Source organism: Drosophila erecta, unplaced genomic scaffold (assembly GCF_003286155.1).
Source record: "Drosophila erecta strain 14021-0224.00,06,07 unplaced genomic scaffold, DereRS2 tig00000055-arrow-pilon, whole genome shotgun sequence".
NCBI classification, from domain to species: Eukaryota; Metazoa; Arthropoda; class Insecta; order Diptera; family Drosophilidae; genus Drosophila; species Drosophila erecta.
The window spans coordinates 5,576,184-5,603,579 of record NW_020825200.1 but is presented as its reverse complement, the minus strand read 5'-3'; the positions used below and the strand labels follow the sequence as shown (position 1 = coordinate 5,603,579).

Sequence of the window (27,396 nt, the reverse complement as noted above, 5' to 3'; positions counted from 1 at the left end):
TGCACTTGCATCGTTTTTATGAGTTTATTAGGTGCGAATTATATCAGAAATTCTGGTAAAATTATAATTCAATCAAAAATGTAGCCACTAATGAAACTTCAGTGCATTTTCATGAGATTTCGATAATATGGATGCGCAATATCATTTCACCAAGTTTTTTAACTACCTAAACTAATTCTCAGCCTTTATTATCCAGTATTCCATGCTAATTTGTGTCGTACTACTGCTACCAGTGATAAATTGCACTTGAAACATTGTTGATTGCTCCGTAATAGTTTTTATACACCTAAAATTAGTAATTTGATTCATAACTAAGCAAAAAGAAACCTGTCACTCAAATGTAAACACATAGTTATTAAGCTGATTTAAAAAAATCGAATTACATGGTGATAATGTAAGATTACTATTTATGAATTCATAAATTAACTGATATATTACGTGTAATGATCAATATTTCGTAACCAAAGTATACTGTACTTATTAGAGGTGATCATAATGCAAAACGAAAGTGATGCCACATTCCGTGGAGAAAGCTTGCCGTTGAAAAGAAAGCTCTTGGTGAATATTTTCAAAATATTTTCAAATATAAATACATCATACATTTTTTCTAATAGTTTTGCCACCTCTGAAAAATCACAAAATAGTTCGCTTTTCTCGGGCAAAAGAAGAAAATCCCAAACTACTGGTTGCAAAATCTGATTTCGCCAAAAGGCAAACATGCTCAAGCTCGGATTTCGACTCGATAAAAGGGGGGACTGGATGCAAAGCTGTGGCGATTTTTGAGCTGGGGGCTTTTGGGGCACTCAGTTCGCGACGGAGACCCAAATCAGACGCAGTTCCCCAGTTCGAGTCCCCCGGAACCACAGTTGTCCAGTTTAGTAGCGGCGGCCACCGGCAACTGACGAGCGATCAGAACGATCAGAGCGATCAGTCCGCCGAGTTCAAACCACCGTACAAGCAAACTAGATTGCAACTGTGTCAGTATTTGTGGGTGCCTTGCTGTGAGTGTGTGTGTGTGTGAGTGCGGCCGAGCTTAGCCAATTTCTACGGGTATAGGCATATATATAGTAGCGCCAGAAGTCGCGTACGCGCATTCGAGCATCAACATCTACGGCCAACGTCTAACGGTCTAACGGTCGAACGGTCGCAATCGAACGAAATCGAAAACAAGGAACCGAAACCGAAAGCAAATAGTAATCGAAGCAATTCGATAAAAACCGATCACTTCCGGTGTGTGTGCGTGGGCATTGTTGTGAAAGTGATGGCAGTTATGGCCACTGAATAACTGCTGTATCTCCCTCTTTCGCGCTGGCGACTTACGCACCCAGCAGCGAAAAATAATAATAATAATAAAATCAGCAACAGCAAGCTCTGCTAATTTTAAACGGTAATCCCATGTTTTTGTTCTTGCACAAATTTATTGTAGTCCAACGTAGCTGTGAGTGTGATAGTGTGCTTTTGCCAGTGTGTGTGTGCGTGCTGTGTGTGTGTGGTCGCGTTTGTTATTTGTTTATCGCTGTCCACGCATTTTCCGCTCGCTCGAAATATATAATTTTCTAATATTTGTAAATCGATAACTGATAAGAAACAACCATTCCGATGTAAGTCACTTCGAATCTAATCGTTAAATTTCGTAATATTGCGCAAAATAGTTTGAAGTTTGACTAGAAATCGATTTCAGTTTGAAATAAGGGAATCCGAAAAGAAAACGAGTGAATTTATGAGATCTTTTTTTTATACTGACTCTACTTGTATTTATTTTCAAACTAGACTGCAAGTCTTTAGAAAACGATAGCTGATAGGAAATAACCGATAAACAAAGATTATTTTTTTGGTTTGATTAGCATATCTAATCGTAATAATTGAGAAATACTGCACTCTAGAACTATTTGACTTTAAAGTATTTGATTCTAAGTGTAAGCTTGTAGTGTTACGAAAAAAACCGCTTAAATATACATAAATGTTTGTTCAATCTCCAAGTAATTGTGTGGCCGTCAAACTTATAAATTAGCTCGATCAGCTGCGATTATTCGACTTGTGAAAAACAGCATAAATAAAAAGAGCACTTAGGAGCTGATAATGTGTAGAGCAAATACTGAACAAAAGGCGAGATGTAGTCTGGACATTATCGCACCTGAAAACGCTTCGAATTAGTCAAAGGCAAATTATCATAAAAGATCATAAACACTAAACGATATCCAAATAAAACGCGGCATTCCGTGGGATTTGATAGCTTGGCGGACCTTATCTAGTTATCTACATAATATATCTTTGCACAGAAACAGATATTGCTCGGGTAATATTTGCAGCTCGTTTGGGTTGGCAAAACTAATTATAGTCGTAACTTGGGGGCTGGGACTTGTCAAGAACCTTGCGAAAATTAAGAATCAGTCGCAGCGTCCAATTTTGCATTTGAATTGTCACCCGTTCTTTGTCAATTATCTCGCATAATTGGAGTACAATGTGCATTTGCATCGCATCGGCACGTCACTTGGCCCACTTGGGGAGTTTGAACTTGAAAATTCCCAAGCCCCCTCGATTCCCCAATTGCCGAATTCCCCAATTCCCCGATTCCCCGATTCCGACAGATCCCTGATCTCAATTTACAAGCATCCCTCCATCAATCTCTGAAACCCCCAAAACGAGGAAGTCTTGCTGGGCGCAATGAGTCGCCCAGTGGGTCGTCCATTTAGCCAGCAGATTTAAATGCGAATGAGCTTGACCCAAACAGCCAGCAATGGCAGCAGCAGCCTCAGTGGATCCGACGAAAATCCCGCTTTTGGACCTTCGACGGCGGCCCCATGCAAGTCGTGTGTTTAATTATCGCGCATACGCCGCGTTGCCGTCGCAGACGAATCGGCAAGCAAAACACGAAAATCACAAACATCCTGCACTAATTTCAAGGGGCCAGCGAGCCGGACTTTTGCTAATTAGTCACTGCCAGTGCATAATTGTTGAATACTCAAAAGACTATAAATGGCATCTGTGTAGGATTCATTAAAGAGCACTTATTTTTAGAAAACGTACAAAGAAGAACCATTTAGAAAAAGATATAGCAACTTTTCAATGTACTATATAATATATTAAATTACTTTTACTTAAGCGACGTCATTTCTTTTGCACTTTTTACAAGAATTTACATGGGCCTTGATATTTAAAATTATTTGATAAATTTTAATTTGATTGCTCTTTGGGTACTTGTAAAGGGAATAAACCGCGTAGTTCAGCGAATGTGTAATCTATTTGAGAGTCACGATTATTCGAAGCCCTGACCTGCCCACATCAAGTGGCAAGTTCAAGTGGCACAAGTTCAAGACTCCTCACGACACTTTCGATGCCCTGTCGTGTGGTGGACATCACTTTCGCTGGCATTTCGCGTTTAATCAAAGCCACTAAATTGGATCTATTAAGTCACTTGAGATAAGTCCGAGGGGGCGACTTAAGTGCCGCGTGGAGAGGCCACTCAACGCACAATTGTCACATTGACGTTGAGCTATCAGTAAAAGAGCCCGGCTCTCTCAGGTGATCTCCATAAAATCTGGGACATCTGACATGGGCAAACAAACAAGTGTGCTGGCATTTCATATCTCGCTGTTGCGATGGGCTTGACTTTACCACCCATATAAGGCCGCCATCATAAAGGATTCCCATGATGACTATGAGTCACAGGGAAAGTTTTCTCCAGGTGTTTGTAGTGCGTAAAGTGTATTATAAACTAAAATCTAAGCTGCACACATTCGGTTTCCCAGTGTCAATGTCAATGTCCCGCAAATCAAACAGACTAACTAATTAAGGTTTCAATTAATGTGCGCAGCTTCGTAAATCAAAGCGGCTATCTGTTCGATTGCATAGTAAGCCTGCCTTAATGCCAAAACTTAGACACATGTAGTGCGCCTAAGGTCCACTTGGTGATGTCGGTGAATACTGGAAAGCGTTGGATTTTGATAAGCCCACAATCACTGCAGCTGCTTGGTCTATAAACTAAAAAAAAGACTATAAAGCACTTATTAGGACTCTAGCCGGCATCTAAGTCGGTGGAATTAGTGATAAGGAGCCGGGCTTGATGATTGTTCTTTAATACATATAACTCGCCTAGATTCCAGACGGCGAACGCCAACCTCGACGTGGATGTGGATGTGGATGTGACAGTGGATGCGAATGCTAGTGCGGATTATGCAACTGCGGCCAGACGCTGGAGAGATCGAGAGGGGTTCGCAGATAGACGATTTAATTATCAGTGCCAGATTATTATCACCACAGCGGCGATGCAGCGGCGGTGACGGTTGCAGAGCACACCGGTTGCGGAATGCATTTAGTTACCTGACCATTTCAAAAACATCCGAGCCGCCGACGAGCAGCGAGCAGGAGCGCTCCCAGCCAAAATATCCGGAGTGATAATTGCCCATAATTGGCGGGAATTAACAGAGGAGTAGGTAGGCAGAGGAGGTGGAGGAGACCTTAAAAAGCCCGCAAAATCTAAAACCGCGATGTTGCCCACCGACAAGGGCAGTTTGGCGGCCAGCAGGCCGCAGAAATCTCATTGCCATGGATCGGTATCCGTGTCGGATCAGCAGCTCCTGCAGCACCTCCATCCAGTGCACATGCCACCAGCACACGCACATGCCACACACTCACCCGCCTGCGAGAAGCGCTTGGAGGCGGAGACGCCGCGCCGGGATCTCCATGAGCTTCTGCTCGAGCTGCTGGACATGATGCTGTCCTGCCTGGTGGTGGCTCCCTGTGTGATCGCCTACTGGCGTGGCACCTGGGAGCTGATGTTCGTCTATCTATTTCCCGAAAGTTTGCCGCTGTCCGCGATGGCCAGCTTTCTGATCGGCGGACTGGGGCACTTCTTCTTCACAGTCACACAGAACTTCTTCAAGGAGCACATCCATCCGGACCGGAGGCGGCTCACATACTACGCCGTATCGCGACTCTATACGGCCGTATTCGGCATCGTGTGCGTGAATATGTGGCGGGGTGCCTGGCTGCTCTGCGACTGGCTGACCAGTGTGGACTCCTTGATCATTGTGTCCGTGGTGACGGGCATCGCACTCATCTTCCTGGTGGCCACACGGACACTGAGGAACCTTGGTGCAGCTCCCTACACTGTGACCATGGATCACAAGAGCGACTACTTCGAGGTGGACACCATGTTCAAAATACCCGTAAGTTGTATGCCCAAGTGCAAAATAATAGTTGGGGCTTTCTAACTTTGGCACTCTTCAGGGGTTTCATCAACCGGGCCTATACATTTTGGACACCCTCTTCTCGGTCTTTGTGATCGGCACCCTGGTGGTCATCGCCTGGCGCGGAGTCTGGGGAATCTTTGACCTGCTGCTGTTCCCGGCGGACAAGGCCAAGTCGGCCTGGGGCTCGCTGGTAGGGATCGCTGTTAGTGCCTTTCCATAACCAGTACTTGAAGTCCCTTTTCTTTGTATAGCTCATTGGATATCTGACGGTTTTTGTGACGTTCCTCATTCATCCACTGATGCGGTACGTCTGTCGTCGGATCAGCGGAATCCTCAAGCTGATCATATGCGACATTTACTATCTGATGACTTTCTTTGGGGCTGTGAATGCCTGGCGCGGTATCTGGAATCTGCTGGATGTGTATCTGTATCCAGGTGGGAAATATATTAGGCTCATCTCTTTAAGCTTATTCTTACTATTATTGCGGTATCCTTCAGATAACAAGCTGCTGAGCTTCTGGCTGACTCACATCGTGCCGTTCCTGCTCCTCGCTGCCCTCAAGTGCGCCAACTCCATCCTGGTGCGCGGCGTGTTTATCGACGCAGAGGGCGTGGGCGCCGATAGCGTCGATATACCCATCAACTATGTGCGGCTGCACTTCCTCCGCGAGCGCCGGAAGAAGGCCGGCCAGCAGGCCACATCGCAGCCTCCGCCGCCGCATTACTATCTGAAGCCGGAGCACGTCTCGCTGGGCCGGAATGCGGAGAAGGACAAGGAGGCGCAGAGCAGCCTCATCGAGAAGCCACATGCCGCCGTGCAGATCGTTTAGGGATCCGGATTCCTGGCATCCTGGTAAACTAGTTGTAATCGCCTATGCTTAATCGTATCGAGCTTACTTAAGAGTCAGTTGTTTAGCATTACCCATAGATGTAGTCTCTATCCCGATCGCAAATCCCAAACTGTACAGAATTTTAAGGATCGACGTATCTAGACTTTAAGTATGTATGCATTTTCCACAGCAGGTTTGCTTTGCAAACCTTAACCTGGTGACGAAGGCAACCTCACCCACTCACATTTAGCTAAGTGATAACGATTCAACTACGAGTATAAACATTGTACATTGGTATTTTCATATATCGCAAGTAACAAATAAATTAATTTGTAAATACTACATATAAAATATATAACCAAACCAAAATGGGAAGTTTGAATATTTGTCAGGGCGGCTGGGCGTATTATTAACTTTATTAAGAGCTTGAAGGCCATTTCTTTTTAAAATAGAAAATTTTAAAAAGAAGGGACAAACAAAACTTGAAATGCTCAAGGTTTATTTACATATTTTGACACGATATTGAATAAACTTCCAATTTAATTTGATTCACAATGAATGATTAAGATTCAATAGCTCGCTTGAATCCTTCGGAGGCAATTTCAACGCCCAGCTGGACAATGAGTAGCTTCACCAGGGGCAGCCAGAATCCGCCTTGAGCCGGAGCACCATCCACCAAAACCGCACGAGCGGTTTCCTCCTTGTACCGCCTCAAGAGATCCTGGGCCCGTTGTGTTAAATCCGGTTTCCAAGGAAGGAGAGTGGAGTACTTGTCGTAGAATTTGACCAGGTCGTCGACGTTCCTGTATCTGGTGGCTTCATCAACCGAAGAATCACCATACACGCGAAGTAAGCGCTGCTTTTCTGTACGAAATTCATCGTCGTCTTCAGCATTTACTTTCCCCAGCAAAAGTAGGGAGAAAACCACAAGGCAGCTTAAAAAAAGATTATTATATTTAAATGTAGATACCATTTTAAGGGAAATCCTTTCACTTACCTCAAGTAAATTGCAGGATTCATATTGCAGGCTTGGCTTTCAAACTTGAAACTGATAATTAGCTGAGCATTCGAACCATATTTATACTCGTTCTTCCACTAATCATAAGCATTTAAAATATGCAAAATCAACAATTATTTTGTTTGCATTCCAAGAACTGTTGTTTCTCAATAATTTTAAAAACGATTGCTGGTTAGGCTGTGTAAGCCCTTTTAATCTTGAGTTTACTATTACGTAGATTTCGAAGAAATTTCCCTGATGTACAAATTAAAAAATATCCCAAGTCTGAAGTTCTACACTCCATAACTCAACTTATCTTAATCGGATTTTGGAGTGGCATACCTCTAAATGTTTCTGTCGCAATTCTCTAAACATCTGCATTCAAATTTAGAAATTAATTTTTTTAAGATTTTTTTGTAATTTTTCTGATGAATGATGTTGTAGAAACTCAAAAAATGCAAAATAAGTCATAAAGCTGAAGTTCTAAACTCCATAACTCAACTTATCTTAATCGGATTTTGGAGTGGCATACCTCTAAATGTTTCTGGCGCAATTCTCTAAGCATCTGCATTCAAATTTAGAAATTAATTTTTTTAAGATTTTTTTGTAATTTTTCTGATGAATGATGTTGTAGAAACTCAAAAAAATTAAGAAATGCCCCAAGGCTGAAGTTCTAAACTCCATAACTCAACTTATCTTAATCGGATTTTGGAGTGGTATACCTCTAAATGTTTCTGGCGCAATTCTCTAAACATCTGCATTCAAATTTAGAAATTAATTTTTTTAAGATTTTTTTGTAATTTTTCTGATGAATGATGTTGTAGAAACTCAATAAAATAAAAAATGCCCCAAGGCTGAAGTTCTAAACTCCATAACTCAACTTATCTTAATCGGATTTTGGAGTGGCATACCTCTAAATGTTTCTGGCGCAATTCTCTAAACATCTGCATTCAAATTTAGAAATTAATTTTTTTAAGATTTTTTTGTAATTTTTCTGATGTATGATGTTGTAGAAACTCAAAAAATGTAAAAAAACGTCATAAAGCTGAAGTTCTAAACATCATAACTCAACTTATCTTAATCGGATTTTGAAGTGGCATACCTCTAAATCTTTCTGGCACAATTCTCTAAACATCTGCATTCAAATTTAAAAATTTATTTTTTTAATTTTTTTTGTAATTTTTCTGTATCTTATTCCTATCCTATTCAAGAACTACAAAAGCTAGAATCTTGAGATTAAGCATGCAGCTTCAGAGACAATGACGCAGCGCAAGTTTGTTTCCAAATGTTGCCACGGCCACTCTAACGCCCACAAATCGCATAAAGCTCTCACGCCCACACTTTTAAAAAATTGTTAAGTTTTTTTTTCATTTTATTACTTTTCCCCAATTTCTACCGGTATTCCAGGAAATGTTGAAATTTCTGGTTTGCACTTCCACTAGATGAGTAACGGGTATCTGATAGTTGAGGAACTCGACTATAGCATTCTATCTTAATGTGTTCAAACTTATTTATAGCCCCTAATTTTCATATTCTGGGTTGTGTTTTCCGCTTTCCTTATCTACGAGGACGAATTCCTATACAAGGACAATATTCGTTTAAATACATCGTAGTTTACGTACTATTCTTCATTGCATAGATAAATTTCCCTTTCTTTAAAGAAGAATACAAAGCACTGCACTTGTCGTCTGGTCTTATAAAAGTCTCAGGGCCCATCTTATGCGCCTGCTATGAACTTGTCATTCCTCACATTTCTCATAGGTGCATTATATAGGTGCATTAGAAAGCGAAATCGACGGGGTCCCAGAAACAAAGTCTGTGCATTGTTTCGGATCAATAAGTTTTCTTTACGCGACGAAAATGCACCATTTTATTGCCAAATTGAACAATATGCAGTCATACATATGTCTAATAAGGAACCGAATCCTACGATTTTGATGCTATATACAGATTATAGATATTATAGATATTGATTTTTTTCAGATTCTAGAACTTTTTCCATACCACTTAATTAAGATCTTTCTCGAATAACCCCTGTAGCGCACCCAAATTTCAGATACTGACCACCAGAATCAACTATCTGTGACCGTCCCAAAAGATTCCCAAATTGTATTTGTATTTTCTTCTCTAGAATAACAACAAAAACATATAGAAAGAGGCAGAATGCAATGTGCGGCTAAAATAAATACGCAAATACAAAATCGAAAACGCAAAATAGAAACCAATTGATATGCTACTTGGCATTTTAGTTTTAAATTTGCGACGGTTTGCTGAAAATCAAGCTAGCGATCGCGGCGGAAAAAAATCGCTCCGAGTAAAATATTTTTCAAAAAATATATATGCTTAATTGGGGATTCCAGTTTTTGTAGAAAATAAACCAATTTCAAGTGCGAGTAAAGTGCTGAAATCAGGCAAATCTTAAAAATCGAGCAGTTTGCTGCCAAATTTACATAACCAACGTGCGCATTTGGTAAAGTGCGAAGTCGATCGAGATGGGCATTCCGGATATCCGACTGCTGGTGACGCTGGACTTTGAGGTCTATGGACATGTACAAGGTGCGATCTCAAGGGCAATAGGAATCGGGAATCGAGGGCCAGGCATAACACAGCTCATTCAGTTGGTTGCCTAAAAATAAACTTTCAGTAGCTAGTTACTTTTGGGGCCCCAAACTGTCCTTGGCTTTGTTTCACGCCCCATTCCACATGCGCTAGACTATATAAAACAAATACCTCTGCTTTTTCAACCGGCAGGCCTGAATCTCACGAAAGACACCCGCGATCGCTGCACCAAGACGGGAATTACTGGCTGGGTGAAGAACAGCAAACAGGGCACCATTGTGGGCAAGATGCAGGGGCCCAAGGAGGAGGTGGACAAGATGTGGGTAACCCCGTATAATTTACACTTTCCACGCTCATATTCCCGATGAAATCTCCTCTTAGGATCACCTGGCTGTCCACTGAGGGCTCTCCCGGCTGCCAAATCGATCGCTGTGAGGTCCGGAACCAGGGCAACCTCAGCCGACTGGACTACAAGGACTTTGCCATTAGGTTTTAGATGTGTTCCGTGACCGCAGTCGGTGTGCGGCCTTATAGTTTTGTGTGTTTGTTTTGTGCATTACTTGGCTAAGTTTGTAAATACGAGTAAATAATAAAGAATATAATCATAATTTGTCTTCACATTTTGTTAATCACTCCAACTCTTGATAGCAATACAACATAGATCCAAATTAAAAGGCCTTCGTGCACATACGTAGACTGAAATCTATTTAGTTTTCAATACAGAAGCGCAACTCTTGCTCTACAACATCTTTTGACTTAGACTACTTGTGTTCCGGATAACATAGCCTAGCAGGACTGGAAACGACCGGCGGCCTTCATGCGCTCGAAGGACTTGTTGGCATCGTACTTCCTGCAGCGATAAGGGATAAACCAGATCAATGGATGGCTCATATGGCATATGTAAGCTATATTTACGAGTAGAAGTCGGCGTACGCGGCCTTCTTGGGATCGTTGACCAGAATTTTGTAGGCGACGGTCACCAGAGCGGTCAGTCCCAGGGAAATGGCCAGGTTACGCTTGATGGTGGCGTTGTGGAGACCACGGAGCACGGGTCCGGCAGAGGAGGTGGCTGGAGTGTTGGCCATAATGCTGAAAAGGATGAAAAATCACAAAAATCAATTATATTGCTCGGTAGTTACGTAAGGTGCTCAAAGGCAGCTGTCATAAAACGCATAGCAACTACTTAATTCTCCCCAGCAACTTATGAACTTAATATGGTCTGCCAATGTGGTATACAATTACTTTATTTGTAGTCCAAAAACCCTTGAAACTTGTTTTATTAAAGAAAAACCTTGTTATGTACTCACATTTGCAATTTCAGAATCAGAGATAGAGATGGAACCTAACTCAAGTTCTATTCAATACTATCGTTCGTTCAGTGAGGGTGGCAGTATTCGCAAAACTATCGATTAGTTACATGAAAATTAAAAAATTATATTAAAATTTAACACGGTACTTAGCCAATATGATTGCATAATTTCTTGCATAATTCTTCTTTTCTGCTTAATCCGCAGACCTAAGACACAATATTTTAAGTAAAACCTTTCTTTAATTTTGAATCTTAATGCTATGAGCTCAGCTGTAATCTGCAGTTCTAAGCAGGATAGATATTCATAAATGGAAATTATATATTGAACCTTTTTAAAAGATGTTTACTTAACATTTATGTTTACTTCACATGCTCGAAAATAAGATACGATCTTAAAATAATCTTAATCATTTGTATATATATTACACTGTGGCATTATTTAATTTAAATTCAGATTGCCAAGCAATTGACAACCCTGCTTGAGCAAAATTTCCAATGCAACTTACTTCGCAGCCCTGAAAACCACAAATATGCCGGAAAATTTAGGGAATTTCGGCCCTCGATCTTCTGGCAACACCGGCTGGAAAATAAAAATGGCTACCACTGTGTGCTTGTTATTGTTCGTGGAAATTTAATAATTACGAAGTTTTTTGTACAAAATAAACAGGATAAACGCCTCGTTGCAACGCCAATTGACGTCTGAAAAGCAAGCGCGAATCTTTCGACAGCAATCAGTGCGTTTATCGAGTGCCCGCACACAATCGAACCGTGTGAAATTAAGCCCCCGAAAATCGGTTGCCCGAATGCGTGAAAATTTTCGAGTTCCGCTAAACAGGCATTACTATTTGGCCAGCAAATGTGAAATGGAGAACAGTGGGGGCCCAAATGCATACAGTTTGCCCTAAACAGTAATTGAAAAGCGGGCAGGCAAGATTCCCAGCAGGAAAAGCGCTTGAAAAGTGACGCAGGAAAATCCGTATCCGCGCCCCGCACGTGTGTGAGTGTGTGTGTTGCAGTGCATGTGTGTGTGTGTTGGTGAGGCTACTACTAAAAAAAAAGTCATAAGCAAAGGGGAGAAGAAAAAAAATAATAGTGGAAAATGCCCAAAAACCAAGTCGCAGAGGTTAAAAACTGAATGCGGAATACATCGAAAGACAATAAACCGAAGCCATCGAGTGTTATGCCTAAAATGCAATTGGTTCAACAATTCCAATCCAAAGGACGCCACGGCGGTCAATCGAAAGCTAAATGCGAGAATTGAGCAGCGTTCTACCAATTAAACCTACGACGCGTGCGATTGTCGTGTGATGATATGCCACTTAAACAGGTGAGTTGAGTTTATCGTGTTTCGCTTTTTAAGCGAGCGCAACAGAACAGCTGATTTGCGATTATTGCACTTCAAGTGGGCTTCTTCCCCCCTTTTCTCTTTTTTCTTTTTTGTCTGTTTTTGCCTTTTGCTCATTTTACACTTGCGTCACCCACGCACTCAGAGACGGGGATAAAAACAAAAACAATAGGCGGCGAAAAGGGCGAACTAATTGGTTGGTTTTAAGTGTGTAGAATCTCGCATTTCCCGTGTTTTTTTTTTTTATCTCTTTCTGTTTCCCCCCTTTTTTTATTTTATTAATCAGCCGCCCCCTTTTTACCCCCTGCCTTAGTTCCAAGCAAGTATTTTGGTTACCTTTTCCCTCTGCCACACACACTTGCCCACCCAGCTCACGCACACACACACACACCAGCGCACCGCCTTCCAAGAGGCCAAGAAGAAAAATGGCGACGAAGTCGGGGTATCGATAACACGTTCCGCAGAGAGAAATGGAAAACGCACGCACGCATGAGAAAATGCAACCTGTGGGCACCAGCTGCCCCGCCCCCTTTTGGGCCGCCGCGCGTGGAAAATGCAGTCAGCTGAAATGTCTTTTGGGTTACTCAATTCAAGCATATTATCTTTGGGGACTGTTGTCGAAACAAATTGTTGTTGGAATTTCCAATGAGTGCACTATGGCCATCCCTCTCTTGCACCAGAGACCGCAGGGTCAAAAATAAAACGAGAAATGCAAATAATATAGTAAATATATAAGAAATAAATACATTCAAGCATGACAGAGCTATGGAAGGTAAATGAAACTTATAAATAAGGTTCAGAATTGTGTTTTCGCATAAATTTGGTGTTTATATGTTTGCGTGTCGTGAACCAGGGCTGCAAACCCTCGCTGGATAGATATCGATAACAAATACTGGCCATCGCCAGCAATTTCACTGTCCCTCTTCTTCTTTCTCTTCCTATACGGCTCCTTAAATGTTAATTAAATGTTGTAAATTTGCAAAATGTCTCACATGTGTGCCACTTTGCAGCAGCTTGAACCGTCACTGGTGCGGATATTGGTCTCGCTACCCTGGGACGCAGCACAACGGCTGCGCCAGCTGGCCAACGATGGAAATCCGGAGCTGCGCGCCCTCAACATTCAGTCCGTGCAATTCGAGGGCGATTCTGTGATAAATTTAAAAGTTGGTGGACAAGATATTAAGATAACCAAGGGTGAGTAGTATTAGCAAATGCCCTCTAAACAAACAATTAACCTGGGTAATCCCTTCTCGTAGATAATGTAAACGAGACACTTGAGGCGGCTGGCTCGCTTTCCGGCAACAAAAGTGGTCTGCTGGCCACGGGATTCGATGGCCCCAGTACGAGCAAGGCGGCTTCCGCCTTTATGCAACAGCAGCAGCAGAGAATCCTGCAACAGCCCCAAAACGATGCAATCTCACTCCAGCAAAGAAGAGCGGCGGCGGCGGGCCTTGGACTTCAGAAGATGCCCCTCCAGACCACGCAGCAGCAGCAACAACAGCAGCAGCAGCAGGTGGCCGTGACACCCGCCGTCTTCAAATCCCCCAATACCGTGTGCCCCATGGAGGGCAAGGTGCCGTTGCTGCTACCATCTCCCTCCACCACGCGGGACTTTCCCTTCGAGAGCATGCGTCAGGCGAGAGTGCTGCAAGGTCGAGAGGCGGGCGGCCTGGGTCCGCCCCTACCGCCACCTCCTCCGCCAAATGTAACACTAAAGGTGCTGAAGACGCAAACGCAGCAGGCACCTCAGAATGGCGAGCTGACACCCACAACGCCAACGCCAGCTGCACCAACGCCGCCCGGCAGCAAATCTCAGTTCATCCAGCCACCACCGCCGCCATATCCGGGTTTGGGTGCTGCCACGGCCAGCAGCGTCAGTTCACCCATTGCCATAGCGGGCGCTAGTGCCAAGCCAGCCATTGTGACGGCACCCAGCCAGCTGAACCATCCGCTTGGGCATCCGCCGCTGCCTACGGCGACGTCGACGGGCAGCAACAACATTGCCATATCGTCGCCGCTGCTTGTGAATCTGCTGCAGAACGACGGCAATGGCATGTCGAATCCGAACCAGCTCAAGTCGCCCCAACAGCAGCAGCAGCAGTCGCCGCTGATTGGAATGAGCCCCAGTGGAGCGCAGATGATGAACTCCCCTATGCGATCCTCCGGTCCTGCGACGCCCAGCGATTTTCTCATGGGTGACGTACTGAGTCCGGTGGTGCCTTCCTCACCCACAACGCCCCAGGCGGCGGCTCCTCCCTGCCCGCCGCCCGTGGTGATGCGGAATCTGCAGCAGCAGCAACAACAACATCAGCAGGCCATGCTCAGTCCCAGCGGCAATGGCAATCTTTTGTATACTCAGCAACAGCAGCAGGGTCAGCAGCAGCAACCACAACAACAGCAGCAAGGACCACCAATTCGCTTTCAACAGCAACATCAGCAAATGTCGCCACAGGCTGTGGCCCTGCGACAGCAGCAACTTCAGCGCCAACAGCAGATGCGATTCATGCAACCGCAGCAGCAATTACAGGGCCAGCAGCAACCACAGCAACAGTATCAGCCTGCGCCCGGTAAGCGTCACTTTAATGCCTTTACGACTTGATGTCACATGCCTTTTTGATGACCATCAAAGTTATTAAGGCGTGCATAGGCATAGACTTTTTTCTAACCTGTATATTTCCCTTCTAACAGATTGCTTCAACAACATGGGCATGAGTCCCATGCAACAGCAACAGATAAGACATCAACTGAGACCCGGCGGACTGCCGCTGGCTCCTCCGCCGCCTCATCCGCAACAGCAACAGCAGCGGCTCATGGGCCTGTCCATGCCGCAAGCGTCACCCCAACAGCAATTCATGAGCGGAGCCTCGCCCCTTGGACCCGCCCTCTCGCCCGCCTCCAGTCACCATTCGATGCACAGTCCGCTGATGTCCAATCATCAGGCGCAGCAGCAGCCGCAGATGGTGTCGCCTGCGGCAACACCTGGACCTACTGCTCCCAGCGAAATGGCTGTACAAATCATGCCAGCCAATCAACACGTACCTGCAGCTCCACCACCAGATTACAATCAGGCGGCAGCCAACTCTCGCTGGCCGCTGGCCGGGATCAATAAGCCGATGGACTCGGCCACCAAGAGTAGTTTTCAGGAATTCACGCGTTACCAGATGCAGTACAATCTTCAGCAACAGCAGCAGCAAGTCAGCCTGCCGGGACAGCCGCAACAGCAGCAGCAGCAGCCACAACAGCAACAGTTGCCGCCTCCTGCGCTGCCGACGCAGCAACAACAAAGTCAGGTTCAACAGCCACAGGTTGCAGGTCAGGCTCCTGGTCAGGTCGATTCTTTAATATCGCTTTCCGTGCTCGATGCCCTGACCACAAACGATTTGGACGCCCTGTTGCCCACTTTGAACTGTGATCTGGACTCCACACTCAGTTTGGAAGATAAGAACGAGCTAGAATCTCTGCTGCAAGACGCCAAGGATCTGGACTTGGATCTGATCGAGGACAATCTATCGGCGGTTGACATGAGAGACGCTCTCAACACGTTGCAAGAAGCGCCACTGGAACAGCAGCAGCAGCAACAACAACAGGCGCCGTTGCAGCCTCAACAGCAGACGCCGCAAATGATGCAAATGCCCTACCAGCAGCAACCACAGCAGCAACAACAGTTGCAGCAACAATTGATCATGCAACAACATCAGAGGCAGCAGCAATTGCCGCAGATGCAACAGCGCCAGCAGCAGCAACAGGTGCAGCGACAACTGCAACTGCAGCAGCAGCAACAACAACAGCTGCAGATGGTTCAACGCCAGCAGCAGCAACAGCAGTCCCAATTGCAAGTCCAGCATCCGCAGCAGCCACAGCGACCTCCCCAGAAGCAATTTATCATTAATCCACATACCGGCGATATGGAACCTATGGCCAGCGACGATAGCGAGACTGAGGCTGAAGAGGAAACTGGCCAGGCGCAATTCCGCAACAGCCACAGTGGATTAGGCAGTTTCAATTTCAACCCCGCCAACGATATGGTTCTGCCCAGCAATCTGTTTTCCGAGGAGGACTCCAATTCCGCGCAGCAGCATCCCATGGGTATAAGTAGTGATCAAGAAAGATCGCGCGATTCCCTGGCATCGAACAAATCAGCCACCAGCAGGGCTAGAAAAACGCCGGTGTCGAAGGCGAACCATAGCAATTTCGGTGCGGGTGATAATTCGCCACGATCCAGCAATAGTTCGCCGTTGATTGGTTTGAACTCGCCCCAATCGGTGACAGCCAATGCAGGTGGAGCGCCCAGCAAGAAGGCCAAGCCAAATCTGCTGCGCGGCAAGCTGCAACAGGGAGTCAAGGAGCGCAAAGCCAAGGATCCCACGGCCGCGCCAAAACAGAAGAGAGAACGGGCGAAGGGCAATGCCAAGACGAAGGCGGCCGAGGAGAAGATAAAGCTGCGACTGAAACTGGAGAAGGTGGAGACTACGCCGGCAGCGGGAGCCGGCTACGAGGGACAGATTATTATCAACCAGCAGCCACAGCAGCAGCAGACCATTGTGGTGAATAATCACATGCAACAGTTGCCCATGCAGACGCAACTGTTGGCTCTGCCGACACAACAACAACCACAACAGCAGCAGCAGCAGCCACAAATGCAGCAAACTCAAATGCAGATAACCCAACAGCAACATCAGCAGCAGCAACAACCTTCTCAGCTTCAGCAACAGCAACAACCTACTCCGCTCCAGCAACAACAGCCACAACAGCAGCAGCCGCTTCAACAGCAACAACAACAACACCATCCGGTCTATAGCAACTTTCAACAACAACAACAGCAGCAGCAAAATGTCCCGGGGCCCAATGAACCACGTGTTCCTCCACTGCAGATCCGTTTGCGTGGAAAGAACCATGTGGTGGTCAAGAACACGCGAAAGGATCGAAAGAAGGTCCAGAACCAGGAGGCCGGTGCTGATGAGCGCCAACTGAAGCGCAGCTACAGCGATCAGCCACCGCAGCAATTGCTTATGGACCCAGCAGAAAACAAGCAAGCCAAGCTCACGCCACCGCCCCATGTCAACGGATTGCCCATACTGATCCAGAAGACGACGGCGACAGTGGCGCCACCACAATTGCCACAACAACTGCAAGCCGGAGTAGCCACAACCACAAAGACCACCACCATTGTGGCGGGCAAGAATGGTCTAACGATCAGTGCCATTGTGGAGGCGCACAAGGCCCAGGCTCAAGCGCAGGCCCAATCCCTCAGTGATCCACAGCTGATAGTGGGTTCCACCAACACAGGAACAACGCCTACGTCCACCACCCTGCAGCAGCAGCAGCTGAGCAAGATAGCCACCTCGTTGCCCAGCAGCATTACACTAAGTGCCATCAACAGCAACAATAACAACAACAATGTGAACAGCGGGAATAACAACAATCGGCTGTTGACGATAAAGAATCCGATTAAGACTGCCGCCACCATAACACCCATTGTGGGTGGCAAGCCGATGACAAAAAACCATAAGCCGCCGCCATACATCACAGCCGTGCAACAGCTGCAGCTGCAGAAGCAACAACAGCAGCAGCAACAACAGCAGCAACAGCAGCAGCAACAACAGCAGCAGCAACAGCAGCGACAACTGGCGGCGGCCGTAACCATGTTGCCCAGTGCGACGACCCTGAAGCGTGTGGAGATAACAAAGGTCACACCGCAGGTCACGGCAGAGCAGGCTCCTAGCATAAACCCATCCCCAGTAGCCGTAGCAGCAGCAGCCACAGCAACACTAGCGACATCGTCGACGCCCACTACGCAAACAACTCAGCTGATCTGTGATAGAAAGTTGCCAGTGGCCATGCCACCGATGACCACGGTCAATAACGTGGTGGTGGCCACAGTGAACTCCTCTTCCGCCACCCTGTCGACCTTATCCTCCGTATCAACGGCCTCCTCCGCATCCATAATCACCACCTCTACCTCATCGCCGGCTGCGTTGCCCAGCACGTTGCGCAACTCACCCGCCAGCAATGGAAGTGGGACACCCGGTCACGGAAACAATGGCGGCGGCGAGGACAGCGGCATTGAGTCCATGGACGCCCTGTCCGAAAAGAGTCCTCATCAACTCTCGTCCAGCAGTCCAATCCAAGTGAGCAAGGCGGCGGTGACGATGGTGCAGCAGCAGCAGCAACAGACGAGCGCAGTCGCCACAACCACATCCGCGGCGGTGATAGCACCAGTGATCACTCCCAGCTCAACGCCAGCAGGAACAACGACAGCTGTAGCGACATCATTAACCGTATCCAGTTCCCTGCAACAGCAGCAAAAGCAGCAGGCTGACGATGAGATCGAGAAGGCTCTGGCGAAGATGGAGGGTGACTTTCCCGATGATCTCGAGGACATTGTTTCATCGATGATCAAGGAGACAAGCGAATGTGCCAGTGCTGCGGGTGGTAGTTTCCTGAATAGCCTGGAGAGCTCACTGCCAGCAGCGACAGTTGCAACCGTTGTGACCACAGCCTCCACGAACACCAGTAGCATAGGTAGCATCAAGTTGAACGGCGAACATCATATACTCGAACACGATGATCTCATCAAGAAACTCACAGAGAGCAAGCCACCGACGATCAAGGTGAAGCTGGACGAGATGCCACCGCTGCTTACAATTAAGAAGGAGCCGGCGATTAAACCGATAGCCAGCGCCCTTAAAGTGGAAGCCAAAGTGGTGGAGGTAAAGGTGGAACCGAAAGTCGAGCCCAAGTCGGAGGAGAAGTTGCAGGAAAAGGCTCAGAGCGAGGCTTCTTCAGCATCACTGCAACCCATTTCTATTGAAATACCTGCTCAGGTAGACGGTGAGACGCCGAGAATAAGGACGCGGGCCAGCAGTCGCCTGGAGAGTCCCCTGGATGCGCCAAAAGCAAGTCCTGATCCCACAACTGTCACGGGAGTTCCAGCCCCAGCGGCAAGTGCAGCCAACACGCCTACCACCGTCAAGAGTCTATCCCGCGCCTCCTCCACCGCCAGTCCTCGCGTGGTCACACCAACTCCCAACCACAACAACAATAACAACAAGCGAAGGCGCCAGGAATCCGAGTGTGGCAGCAGTAACGATGGTGCCGACTTGGGCGAGAACAACATAAAGCGGCCGAGGGTGAGCACCGGCACCTCCAATAACAACGCAGCAGAAACAGCTGCAGATCACAATGCCGGCGCGGGATTGCCGAAGAAGGTTGAAATCGAGTCCTCCGATTCTGATGAGCCGCTGATCGAGGTGGCCGGCAAGGTGCGCAACTCCAAACAAGCCCAGGTCGAAGCTGCCGATGCCGCAGCAGCAGCAGGAGTAGAGAAGCACGTGACGCGACGAAATGCACAGCAGCTACAACCACCGCAGAACAGTAAGTGAACTTTGATCCTTTTATCTTGATTTGGCAATAATCTTGGTGCTTAGCAAATTGCAAATTCAAACCGCTAAGAGAAAGTGTCTTTTGAATAATCAATGATTTTATTTCCAACAGAAACGGTCGGCAACCATGCTCCCTCTTCCGCACCTGCCCTTGGAACACCGCGATCGGGAAAAGCTCAAGCGCCAGTTGGTCCCACCACCGCTGCGAACAACAATCACAACAGCAGCACACCCAACAATCCCAGTGCTGTGCCCGCCTCAGCGGCCACGCCAACAATGCCAGGCGGTGCTGTGGTGACCACCAGCCAAGTTAACAGCGGCACGAGTGTGGTGCATGCAACACGGGGAGCCACCGCAGCGGCTGCCAGCACCACCAATAACAACTCGGCCAGCTCGCCCACGGACGAGAAGATCGGCACCCGGAGAAGCGTGCGAGCCAGTGCGGCAGCCAACAAGATCATCTATAGTCGCAGCAATGCAGCCGCAGCTGCTGCAGCAGCCGCCGCCGCGGCAGAGCCGAAGGGAACACCTGGCAAGGCGGGAGCAGCAGTTGGTGCCAACAGTGCCGGCAGTGTGGAAAGTGTCGCGGAAGCCAGGCGAAAGACCCGCAGTGCAGGTGAGAATATATTGAATAATCTTGGCTCAACTGAGCTAATCGTACTCCGTTTTGCAGTCATTGGCGAGTCCATGTTGACCGAGGGACGCCGGAGAAGAACGTCGCGTGATTACAAGTGACCAGAGTTTTGCGCCTTGGCTAAAGGCTTAAACCATCCGAGCGATGCACACGAAGACGATCTGCTGGAGCTATTCGAAGACTTTGAGCAGCAACAGCAGCCGCATCAGCAGCAGCAGCAACAGCTGGAGATCAGCAGCAGCAGCTTTCCTTTAGCCCAGGCGCAGGACGAGGACGGTGATGAGATGGCCGAATATGAGAATCTGGCGCGAGCAGCCGGCGGTTACATGGAGGAGGCCGATCATTTGCTGTCTTACCACAGTAGCAGCAGTGCCGCGGACGTTGAGGTGGATGAGGTGCTGATGCCGGAGTTGGCCAACGCCACGGCCCTAGACTGCGCCAGCTTTGTCGACTACGATGAGTTTAACCTGTGCCTGAACAACATCCTCAGCGAGGAGGACGACAGTGATAGTGCACGAGGAGGAGGCGTCAGCGGCATGGCGACTAAACACCAACAGGCATGGCGCGACGCCGGCGACGTGCTCAACATCGTACAGCTCAGCAACGATCTGGGATTGAGTTTTCAAGAGTTCGCCAGTGAGGCGACAACGGCGGATGAGCAGCGCTCCGCCAGCAGCAGCTCACCGCAGCTGGCGTAGTGAAGTAGGATTACGGACGGCTACTTGTATATATCACACGCACTGATACCGAACGCTTACGTTTGTAGTTCTTAGTCCTAGTTTCCGTTGAGGATTATTTTGTATAGTTAGTGGTAGCCAAAAGTTGCAATAATGTTGCGTCTCATAGCGAGCAACATCACACCCAGACACACTCTCTCACACACACATACACATACACACATGCACACACACAAACACACCCATACATACAACGCAAACGGACGGTTGCAAGCGCCGATTTACGCCTTTGTTTACACTTTGTTTTCCGCCTCCTCAGTCCGAGCTTATCCGCCGCCACCGCCCTCATCTGGCACTGCTATTACTCCCCAAAAATGCACCCATTGGAAATGATTTGCTAGTCATGTGAAACAGGCAATTTAATGTATAGCTCAGAAGATGAAATTTGAACAAATTAGTTGAGTAACTTATTCGAGAAGCTCCCGTAAACACTAACATAGTATAGTTGGCCGAAACTGCAAAACATCTACAAACTCTCACGCATGCATAGTTTTATTTGAAATTTGAAACAAACAAGAGAAATCTTATTTCCATGGACCGCTCTGTAAATATTTGAATACTTCACGATGCAACATGAACACATTTCTAGGTTTAGGTTGTCCTACTTTTAAGCGCTGCGCCCAGTCGAAAGTCTATAAGAAGCTGATCCGTTGGATCGAGCAGATCAGAGCAGACCACACGTTTACATTAGGTTTTATATTTTTGTAACCTTTAACATACGAATACAGTACAGTACATACAGATATATAGCGTATTAGTTTCCGTAAGCTTGCGTTGTTTCGAAAATTTGTTTTTTAGTTTTAAATGCTCTAGCCTAAGGACAGTAATCTTAACGCGAATTCTTTACCAATATGCACATGGAAACCTATGCAATAAGTTAGTCAAAAATGTAAAAAGGCCAAGCACCAGAAAAGTGAAAACACAAAAACCTACAAAAAACAAAAACGAAAAAAAAAAAATACAAAAAACAGATCGAAAAATATAACGAGAAATGAGTGGAGAATATTGAGAATATTGAGAATCAGTCGTCTAGTATCTGTCGTTTTGCAAAGTGAAAAGAACTATATAACGTTATATATTTTGCATACGCAAAACACATAAGAAAATGGGATATCGTGAAAAACAAACCACACAAACAAAAAGTTGTATTGTATATAAGGCAGGCTCTATTTTTGCTAAATGTTATTTGAACTTGAACAAATAGGGGAAAACAATGAGTAAAGTAATGGAAGCAAAGCAAAGCAAAGGCAAAGCGCTAGACAAACACACAAAAAACAACATTATATATTGTTCAATATTATTATTACCTTATATATATATTGTATGATTGCTACATAAAATAATTCTTTTGATACTTTGTACATGTTTACTTTAAAGCAAGGCAAAACAAAGCATAAGCGTATGTAAAACCCAACCCTCTAGCATAACTTTGCATATATTCATATAGAACCGCTAAACTAACGTATATAGAACCCGAATCCATAATTGCATACCACACCATCCACGGCCCCTTGATAAACACAAAAGGCGAACCCGTCGAAAACTGAAGCATATTTAGTGGACCTTGTTTAAACACTTTGGACAGCCACAACACAACCAACTGCAATAAGCCCGATAGCACAGAAAACACGTTAATGGAAATGTTGTATAGAACGTATAAATAATTTATATACCGCTTCGTAAACAAACAGGCAACAAACAACACACATAAACAAATAAATGATATATTTAAATATTTAAAACAAACCACACAAGATGAACAACAACAACAAAAAACGAAAGTGTCTTAAAACGTAGTATTAGAAGTTTATTATTAATTTGTTTGTACTTTAAAGTAAAATATTTATAGAAAAAGAAAAAAATACAAAGATTTAATATACACAAAAAATAAACGAATGGCGTTTTTGGAATTTCCGGGAATTGGAAGCTGAGTTTTTGAAAACTCATTTTTTTAAAAGCTACCTTAAAACTCGGATTCAGAAGAATATATAGTTGAACAGTAATGTGAGAAACTGATAAATATTTTCATTTAAATTAAACAATTGGAAGTTGTAACTCTGTTACCAATATTTTACGTATTATTTGCTGTGTCGTTTGATCAATTTGAAATTATTTCAAATTACCCAAAATCATCCGTTGATGATTCCAGCAGGTCCTGTGATTTTTCCCGGTGGCCAGTGAGCAGCGTTCCCAACTCCAGAGAGTGTCCCCCAGTGGGTGCGCTCTCCCTGCGCCGGCGCCTGGCGAGGATTGTCGGCTTCCGAGGAGAGGAAAGCTGGCTCGGCACACCAGGGACCCGCAGCTGCGGCCATCCGCCGACTGGCAGTTGAGAGCGAGTGGCCGCCGCGAGCAGGACGGCAGAAGCGGAGCAGGCAGCAGGATTCCCCGGAGCCACGAGCAACACGTAACAGAGCGGCCCCAGGTGAAGGAGGGGGCTGGCGGAGAGGCGGGCAGCCGTAGGCTTTCAGTATACACAGGGAGCTCCCCCAAAAGCAAAGGATAAATATTTCAACGCCCGCCGCGCTTCAAAGTAAGTTTAGCCATATCCTGCACAAGGATTACAGGGGGATTACTACCCGGACACAGCCAGAAATAAACGCACAGATGTGCCAACTACCAGATAGTTCAGCTTTAACTGCGTGGCCAAGTGGTCTCCGAGGTGCCGTGAATACTTTGGGCCTTCGTGCCAGCGCAGCTATCAGCGGCCAATTCCCAGTCCTGGCCACAAGTGACCCCATGGCAACATTAGCCAGCAACTGGCGTTGCAGCAGCGAAGGCAACTTGCAGCAACAGCAATTGCACTGGCCATGTTGACGCTTAAGGATGACGTCCTACTTTCCGAGACTTTCATTCGCTCAAGTGCGTCTGTGTTGGTTCCACGATGACGTAGTTTGCCAAGTCGGAATGTGTGTGTTGGCCTGTTTGTTGGCCCGAATGCTTGCATGTGCGTATGTATGTGGCAGAGGGTGTCGTTTGGTGTGTACACACCAACAAGTGTCGCCTGCCCAAAGGCGCCAATGAGGAGGAGGGCTGGAAAATTAATGCACGCTACTTGGCCAAAACAGAATCCGAAACGGACTCTACGATTGTACTTACGGGAAGGGGGTATATCAATAAGTATACTCATCTGTGGCTTAAACCTACATATATCATATATCATATCTTATATATCATACCATTATATTATATATAATATATGATTGAACCCTTCAAAGCTTTAACTTATGATAAGAGATAATAAAAGATTCAAGTTTTTGAACATCCTAATACCGAGGCATAATAATAGCTCCAAACATTCTAGAAACCACCGCCTATCCGTGGATCATGCAGCGAGATCGCTGCAGGAATCCTTGGTAGATTCGCAAGATGCTCATCCGCCTGCGCTATGGACGACGCCTGCAGACCTATCTGAAGATAGGCGCCTGTGTCCTGGTGGGCCTGTGCTACTTCGCCTTCCTCTTCCGCGAATCCCTCAATGCCTACGAGCACCGGGAGCGGGCCACGGCCGCGGAACTGGAGGCGGATTCGGAGCCCTCGAAGCAGCAGCTCAAGCTGAAGCGGCAGCAGCTGCAGCGCCAGAGGATTTTGGCCAAGCAGCTGGAGCAGGGAAAGGCCATTGCTGGGGGGAATGCCAGTGCAGGCAGCTCATCCGCCCTGGCAGCAGCTCCTCCGCCGCCGCTGCCGCCGGCCACCACCTTGAATCCCGTCTATGAGTACTCCGAGGAGCTGCACAGTCGCACGGAGCGGGAGCTGCAGAGGAGGAGCGAGCATCTGGCCGCCGTCTGCGATCGGTATAAGCTGCAGGAAAAGTACCCACCGAATCCCTGGGAGTTCTTCGTCTCACCTGGCCACAACAATCTCGTCTGGTTGGTGGCATCCTGTCTGTAGTTTGTTTCCTTTTTCTGAACCCTTTTCGGTTTACTTTTAGGTGCAACGTCTTCAAGGCGGCCAGTAGTACGTGGATGTATTACTTTAATATACTAGGTGAGTTATAATTAAAATGTATATAATTAAAATGTAAAATATGATCTCTTACACTTACGCTTTGTTTTCTTGGCATGGAGTTTGATTGACTTGGTCCAATATTCCTCCTAAGAGTATTTTGTAATTTTGTAATATGGATTTTCAGCTGGCTACGATGTGAAGTATCTGCAGCGAACGGAGACGCAGCCACTGGAGTTGGCCAGGAAGCGTTTTCCCCGCCCGGAACTGGGCGAACTGATGGAGCTGCTGCCCAGCGCCCTGTCCTTCCTTTTCGTGCGCGATCCCTTCGAGCGGATCCTGAGTGCCTATCGCAACAAGCTGGAGGGCAACAAGAACACCTTCTACAAGGCGCTGGGCAACAAGATCGTGCATCGCTACAGGCAGCGGAATCTGGGCGGTCCCTGGCCGCGATGTGGACCCACCTTCGAGGAGTTCGTGCGCTTCCTGATCGCCGAGCATGCGGCGGGCAAGAGATTCGACGAGCACTGGGCGCCAGTCTATAGCTTCTGCACGCCCTGCAGCGTTAACTTCACCATCATTGGCAAGACGGAGACGTTCCAGAGGGACTCGGAGTTCATAATACGGCAGGCGGGCCTGGAATCGCTGCTCCTGGGACTGGGCAAGCTGCCGCAGCGAAAGCAGCGCAAGATTGGCAACCAAGCGCGAAGTGGGATTAAATCCGAGGCCCTGGTCGAGCGATACTTCGCCGATCTCGACCGCTCAACGTTGGACCAATTGCTCAAGATATATCGCATCGATTTCGAGCTCTTTGACTACGACTATCGCCGGTACTACGATATGGTGCATCCGTGGAGCCTGGAGCAGAGCACATCCGCATCCGGAGTGCCGGCTGTCGGAACCACCAGTACCACACCTGCGATATCTTCGGCTGGCCATTCCACACAAGGTCAGACGACGTAGGGTCAAGGAGCTTGGGATCGATCAGTCGTGAAACAATCTTATCATGTACCTTTTTACACGAAAACTCAAACCACAGACAAGAAAACACTCTCACACGATAAACAGAACCCAACCGAAGCTAACAAATCTACCAAAAAAGTTTATGGCCAAATCAACGTTTTCCAAAAACGAAAAAAAAAAAAAACACTCTTGACCTCTCTTAGATAATGCCAAAGAAAAACGAGCAAGCGATGTAACGAAGTAACGACCCGAAAGGAAACTTAGTTAGAAGATTTAGCATTTTGATGGATTTTTTCAGCCACCAAAATTCGAACACGATACCCTACAATTTTACATGGCGTGGCATGTGTTGTGTTGTAGCTAGTTTATAAGTACCTACAATTTACAGATGCACTCTCAAACCAAACGAAAAAAAAAAGAAACTCACACACACACACAGACCCACAAGAAAAGCGATATATTATATAGTTAAACGATATATACAGACCTCTTTACCTATATCGCAAACGCTAATCTTCAAGGCAAGGCTGGCGAGTTTATACAACCAGAAAGTGAGAAATCGTCTTACACCAAATGAAATTCTGTATTTACACGTATTTACAACCGAATCCCAAATACCAAGCCCTCAACAACCACAACATATGGTACTTACTATTATTAAGTTATTACATATACCTATATATTAACGAAATTTATAAACAGGTCTTGATCTAAGTCTATAACTTTTGTGGACTAGATACGTTTTTCCTAGGCTAACGAAAAAAGCGGAAAATATTCGATTTCCCTATATGAAAATGATACCAAAGAACGGAAGGAAAGTGTTTAAAACTTATAAAAAAAAGATGGAAAACCCAACAGAAAAACTTTTCATGTGATGTTTAAGGATTTATTATGAAGACAGAGAATATTTAATTATTATACTTATACTGTATTTCGAATAATGATAACAAAGAATCGAAAAGTAACACGATATTATTCTAAATAAATTTAAATTTTCAAAACTTTTTCCGTTGTATAAATACAAGGCAACAAAGTCATTAAGAATAAATAATCTCTTTACCACTCAAACCTGAAGTTTTAATGCATTTCGCCAAGTGTTCAGGGAAAATTGAAAGGTTTGAAGGCTGATATTTAATTACTCATTCTGTAATATGTGAAAAGCTCGTGCAAAGGTGATGTAATTTATTGAAAAAGCTGTGTAATAGATTAACTCACAATTTCAGTTGCACTTTGCTGATATAATAGTATGATGATTCATCCCATCGCGTCGGCAAATATTGAATTGCAGTAAATTGACAGTAAAAGACCTTTGGCGATTTGTTTCATCATTATAAATAGTTTATTTTCATTGATCAACACAAACGAGTTATTTAAATATGCAAATAGATAGGGCTGCGTACGCATAGCTATAGTAATAGTCATATGTATTTCTTGTGTGCTCCACTGCGATTAATGTAAAGTGTAATAAAGTGTAATACAATTAATACAACTTTAAAAGTGAATGCT

General features: G+C 45.9%; 6 protein-coding genes across 9 annotated transcripts; 4 read left to right on the top strand and 2 right to left on the bottom strand.

Moving 5' to 3' along the window:
- The first annotated feature begins 782 nt into the window (after positions 1-782).
- On the top strand, positions 783-6,385 carry LOC6540697. Its single transcript, XM_026979324.1, has 5 exons — positions 783-1,601; positions 4,097-5,168; positions 5,230-5,382; positions 5,444-5,627; positions 5,691-6,385. The coding sequence occupies exons 2-5, from the start codon at positions 4,488-4,490 to the stop codon at positions 6,020-6,022; spliced, it is 1,350 nt and encodes a 449-aa protein (XP_026835125.1). The 5' UTR covers positions 783-1,601; positions 4,097-4,487; the 3' UTR covers positions 6,023-6,385.
- A 185-nt stretch (positions 6,386-6,570) lies between these two features.
- Positions 6,571-7,098, bottom strand: LOC6540667 (protein Turandot M). The gene is made up of 2 exons (XM_001968758.3): positions 7,020-7,098; positions 6,571-6,957 (listed from the first exon to the last, which is right to left on the bottom strand). Exons 1-2 carry the CDS (start codon positions 7,040-7,042, stop codon positions 6,585-6,587), a joined length of 396 nt encoding a protein of 131 aa, XP_001968794.1. The 5' UTR covers positions 7,043-7,098; the 3' UTR covers positions 6,571-6,584.
- A 2,154-nt stretch (positions 7,099-9,252) lies between these two features.
- LOC113564153 (acylphosphatase-2) lies at positions 9,253-10,074 on the top strand. Its single transcript, XM_026979760.1, has 3 exons — positions 9,253-9,575; positions 9,771-9,897; positions 9,960-10,074. Exons 1-3 carry the CDS (start codon positions 9,512-9,514, stop codon positions 10,072-10,074), a joined length of 306 nt encoding a protein of 101 aa, XP_026835561.1. The 5' UTR covers positions 9,253-9,511.
- Positions 10,075-10,240: 166 nt separating this feature from the next.
- Positions 10,241-10,962, bottom strand: LOC6540623 (cytochrome c oxidase subunit 6C-1). Of its 2 annotated transcripts, none has more exons than XM_001968756.3 (3): positions 10,886-10,962; positions 10,494-10,667; positions 10,241-10,428 (listed from the first exon to the last, which is right to left on the bottom strand). In XM_001968756.3, the coding sequence occupies exons 2-3, from the start codon at positions 10,661-10,663 to the stop codon at positions 10,365-10,367; spliced, it is 234 nt and encodes a 77-aa protein (XP_001968792.1). In that variant the 5' UTR covers positions 10,664-10,667; positions 10,886-10,962; the 3' UTR covers positions 10,241-10,364. The 2 variants fall into 2 exon arrangements, with proteins under 2 accessions (XP_001968792.1, XP_026835562.1); XM_026979761.1 differs by having other exon boundaries at positions 10,821-10,941.
- A 424-nt stretch (positions 10,963-11,386) lies between these two features.
- Positions 11,387-22,346, top strand: LOC6540721 (nuclear receptor coactivator 6). 2 transcript variants are annotated; one of them, XM_026979759.1, is made up of 6 exons: positions 11,387-12,214; positions 13,246-13,426; positions 13,489-14,799; positions 14,921-19,606; positions 19,727-20,230; positions 20,288-22,346. In XM_026979759.1, exons 1-6 carry the CDS (start codon positions 12,200-12,202, stop codon positions 20,347-20,349), a joined length of 6,759 nt encoding a protein of 2,252 aa, XP_026835560.1. In that variant the 5' UTR covers positions 11,387-12,199; the 3' UTR covers positions 20,350-22,346. The 2 variants fall into 2 exon arrangements, with proteins under 2 accessions (XP_026835560.1, XP_026835559.1); XM_026979758.1 differs by having other exon boundaries at positions 13,243-13,426.
- Positions 22,347-23,299: 953 nt separating this feature from the next.
- On the top strand, positions 23,300-26,869 carry LOC6540604 (carbohydrate sulfotransferase 11). 2 transcript variants are annotated; one of them, XM_001968754.3, is made up of 4 exons: positions 23,300-23,515; positions 24,287-24,851; positions 24,914-24,969; positions 25,115-26,869. In XM_001968754.3, the coding sequence occupies exons 2-4, from the start codon at positions 24,352-24,354 to the stop codon at positions 25,888-25,890; spliced, it is 1,332 nt and encodes a 443-aa protein (XP_001968790.1). In that variant the 5' UTR covers positions 23,300-23,515; positions 24,287-24,351; the 3' UTR covers positions 25,891-26,869. The 2 variants fall into 2 exon arrangements, with proteins under 2 accessions (XP_001968790.1, XP_026834426.1); XM_026978625.1 differs by lacking the exon at positions 23,300-23,515 and having other exon boundaries at positions 24,220-24,851; positions 25,115-26,336.
- The last annotated feature ends 527 nt before the right edge of the window (positions 26,870-27,396 follow it).

Excerpts from the sequence above, each read along its gene's own strand:
- LOC6540667 (XM_001968758.3), bottom strand. The coding sequence starts at position 7,042 with ATGAATCCTGCAATTTACTTGAG. Across the intron at positions 6,958-7,019 it reads AATCCTGCAATTTACTTGAG|CTGCCTTGTGGTTTTCTCCC; the intron begins GTAAGTGAAAGG and ends TCTTTTTTTAAG.
- LOC6540721 (XM_026979758.1), top strand. Across the intron at positions 19,607-19,726 it reads GCTACAACCACCGCAGAACA|AAACGGTCGGCAACCATGCT; the intron begins GTAAGTGAACTT and ends TATTTCCAACAG. Across the intron at positions 20,231-20,287 it reads GCGAAAGACCCGCAGTGCAG|TCATTGGCGAGTCCATGTTG; the intron begins GTGAGAATATAT and ends TCCGTTTTGCAG.
- LOC6540623 (XM_001968756.3), bottom strand. The coding sequence starts at position 10,663 with ATGGCCAACACTCCAGCCACCTCCTCTGCCGGACCCGTGCTCCGTGGT. Across the intron at positions 10,429-10,493 it reads GCGTACGCCGACTTCTACTC|GAAGTACGATGCCAACAAGT; the intron begins GTAAATATAGCT and ends TTATCGCTGCAG.
- LOC6540697 (XM_026979324.1), top strand. The coding sequence starts at position 4,488 with ATGTTGCCCACCGACAAGGGCAGTTTGGCGGCCAGCAGGCCGCAGAAA. Across the intron at positions 5,169-5,229 it reads ACACCATGTTCAAAATACCC|GGGTTTCATCAACCGGGCCT; the intron begins GTAAGTTGTATG and ends GGCACTCTTCAG. Across the intron at positions 5,383-5,443 it reads AGTCGGCCTGGGGCTCGCTG|CTCATTGGATATCTGACGGT; the intron begins GTAGGGATCGCT and ends TTCTTTGTATAG.
- LOC113564153 (XM_026979760.1), top strand. The coding sequence starts at position 9,512 with ATGGGCATTCCGGATATCCGACTGCTGGTGACGCTGGACTTTGAGGTC. Across the intron at positions 9,576-9,770 it reads GGTCTATGGACATGTACAAG|GCCTGAATCTCACGAAAGAC; the intron begins GTGCGATCTCAA and ends TTCAACCGGCAG. Across the intron at positions 9,898-9,959 it reads AAGGAGGAGGTGGACAAGAT|GATCACCTGGCTGTCCACTG; the intron begins GTGGGTAACCCC and ends ATCTCCTCTTAG.
- LOC6540604 (XM_001968754.3), top strand. The coding sequence starts at position 24,352 with ATGCTCATCCGCCTGCGCTATGGACGACGCCTGCAGACCTATCTGAAG. Across the intron at positions 24,852-24,913 it reads GGCCACAACAATCTCGTCTG|GTGCAACGTCTTCAAGGCGG; the intron begins GTTGGTGGCATC and ends GTTTACTTTTAG. Across the intron at positions 24,970-25,114 it reads GTATTACTTTAATATACTAG|CTGGCTACGATGTGAAGTAT; the intron begins GTGAGTTATAAT and ends ATGGATTTTCAG.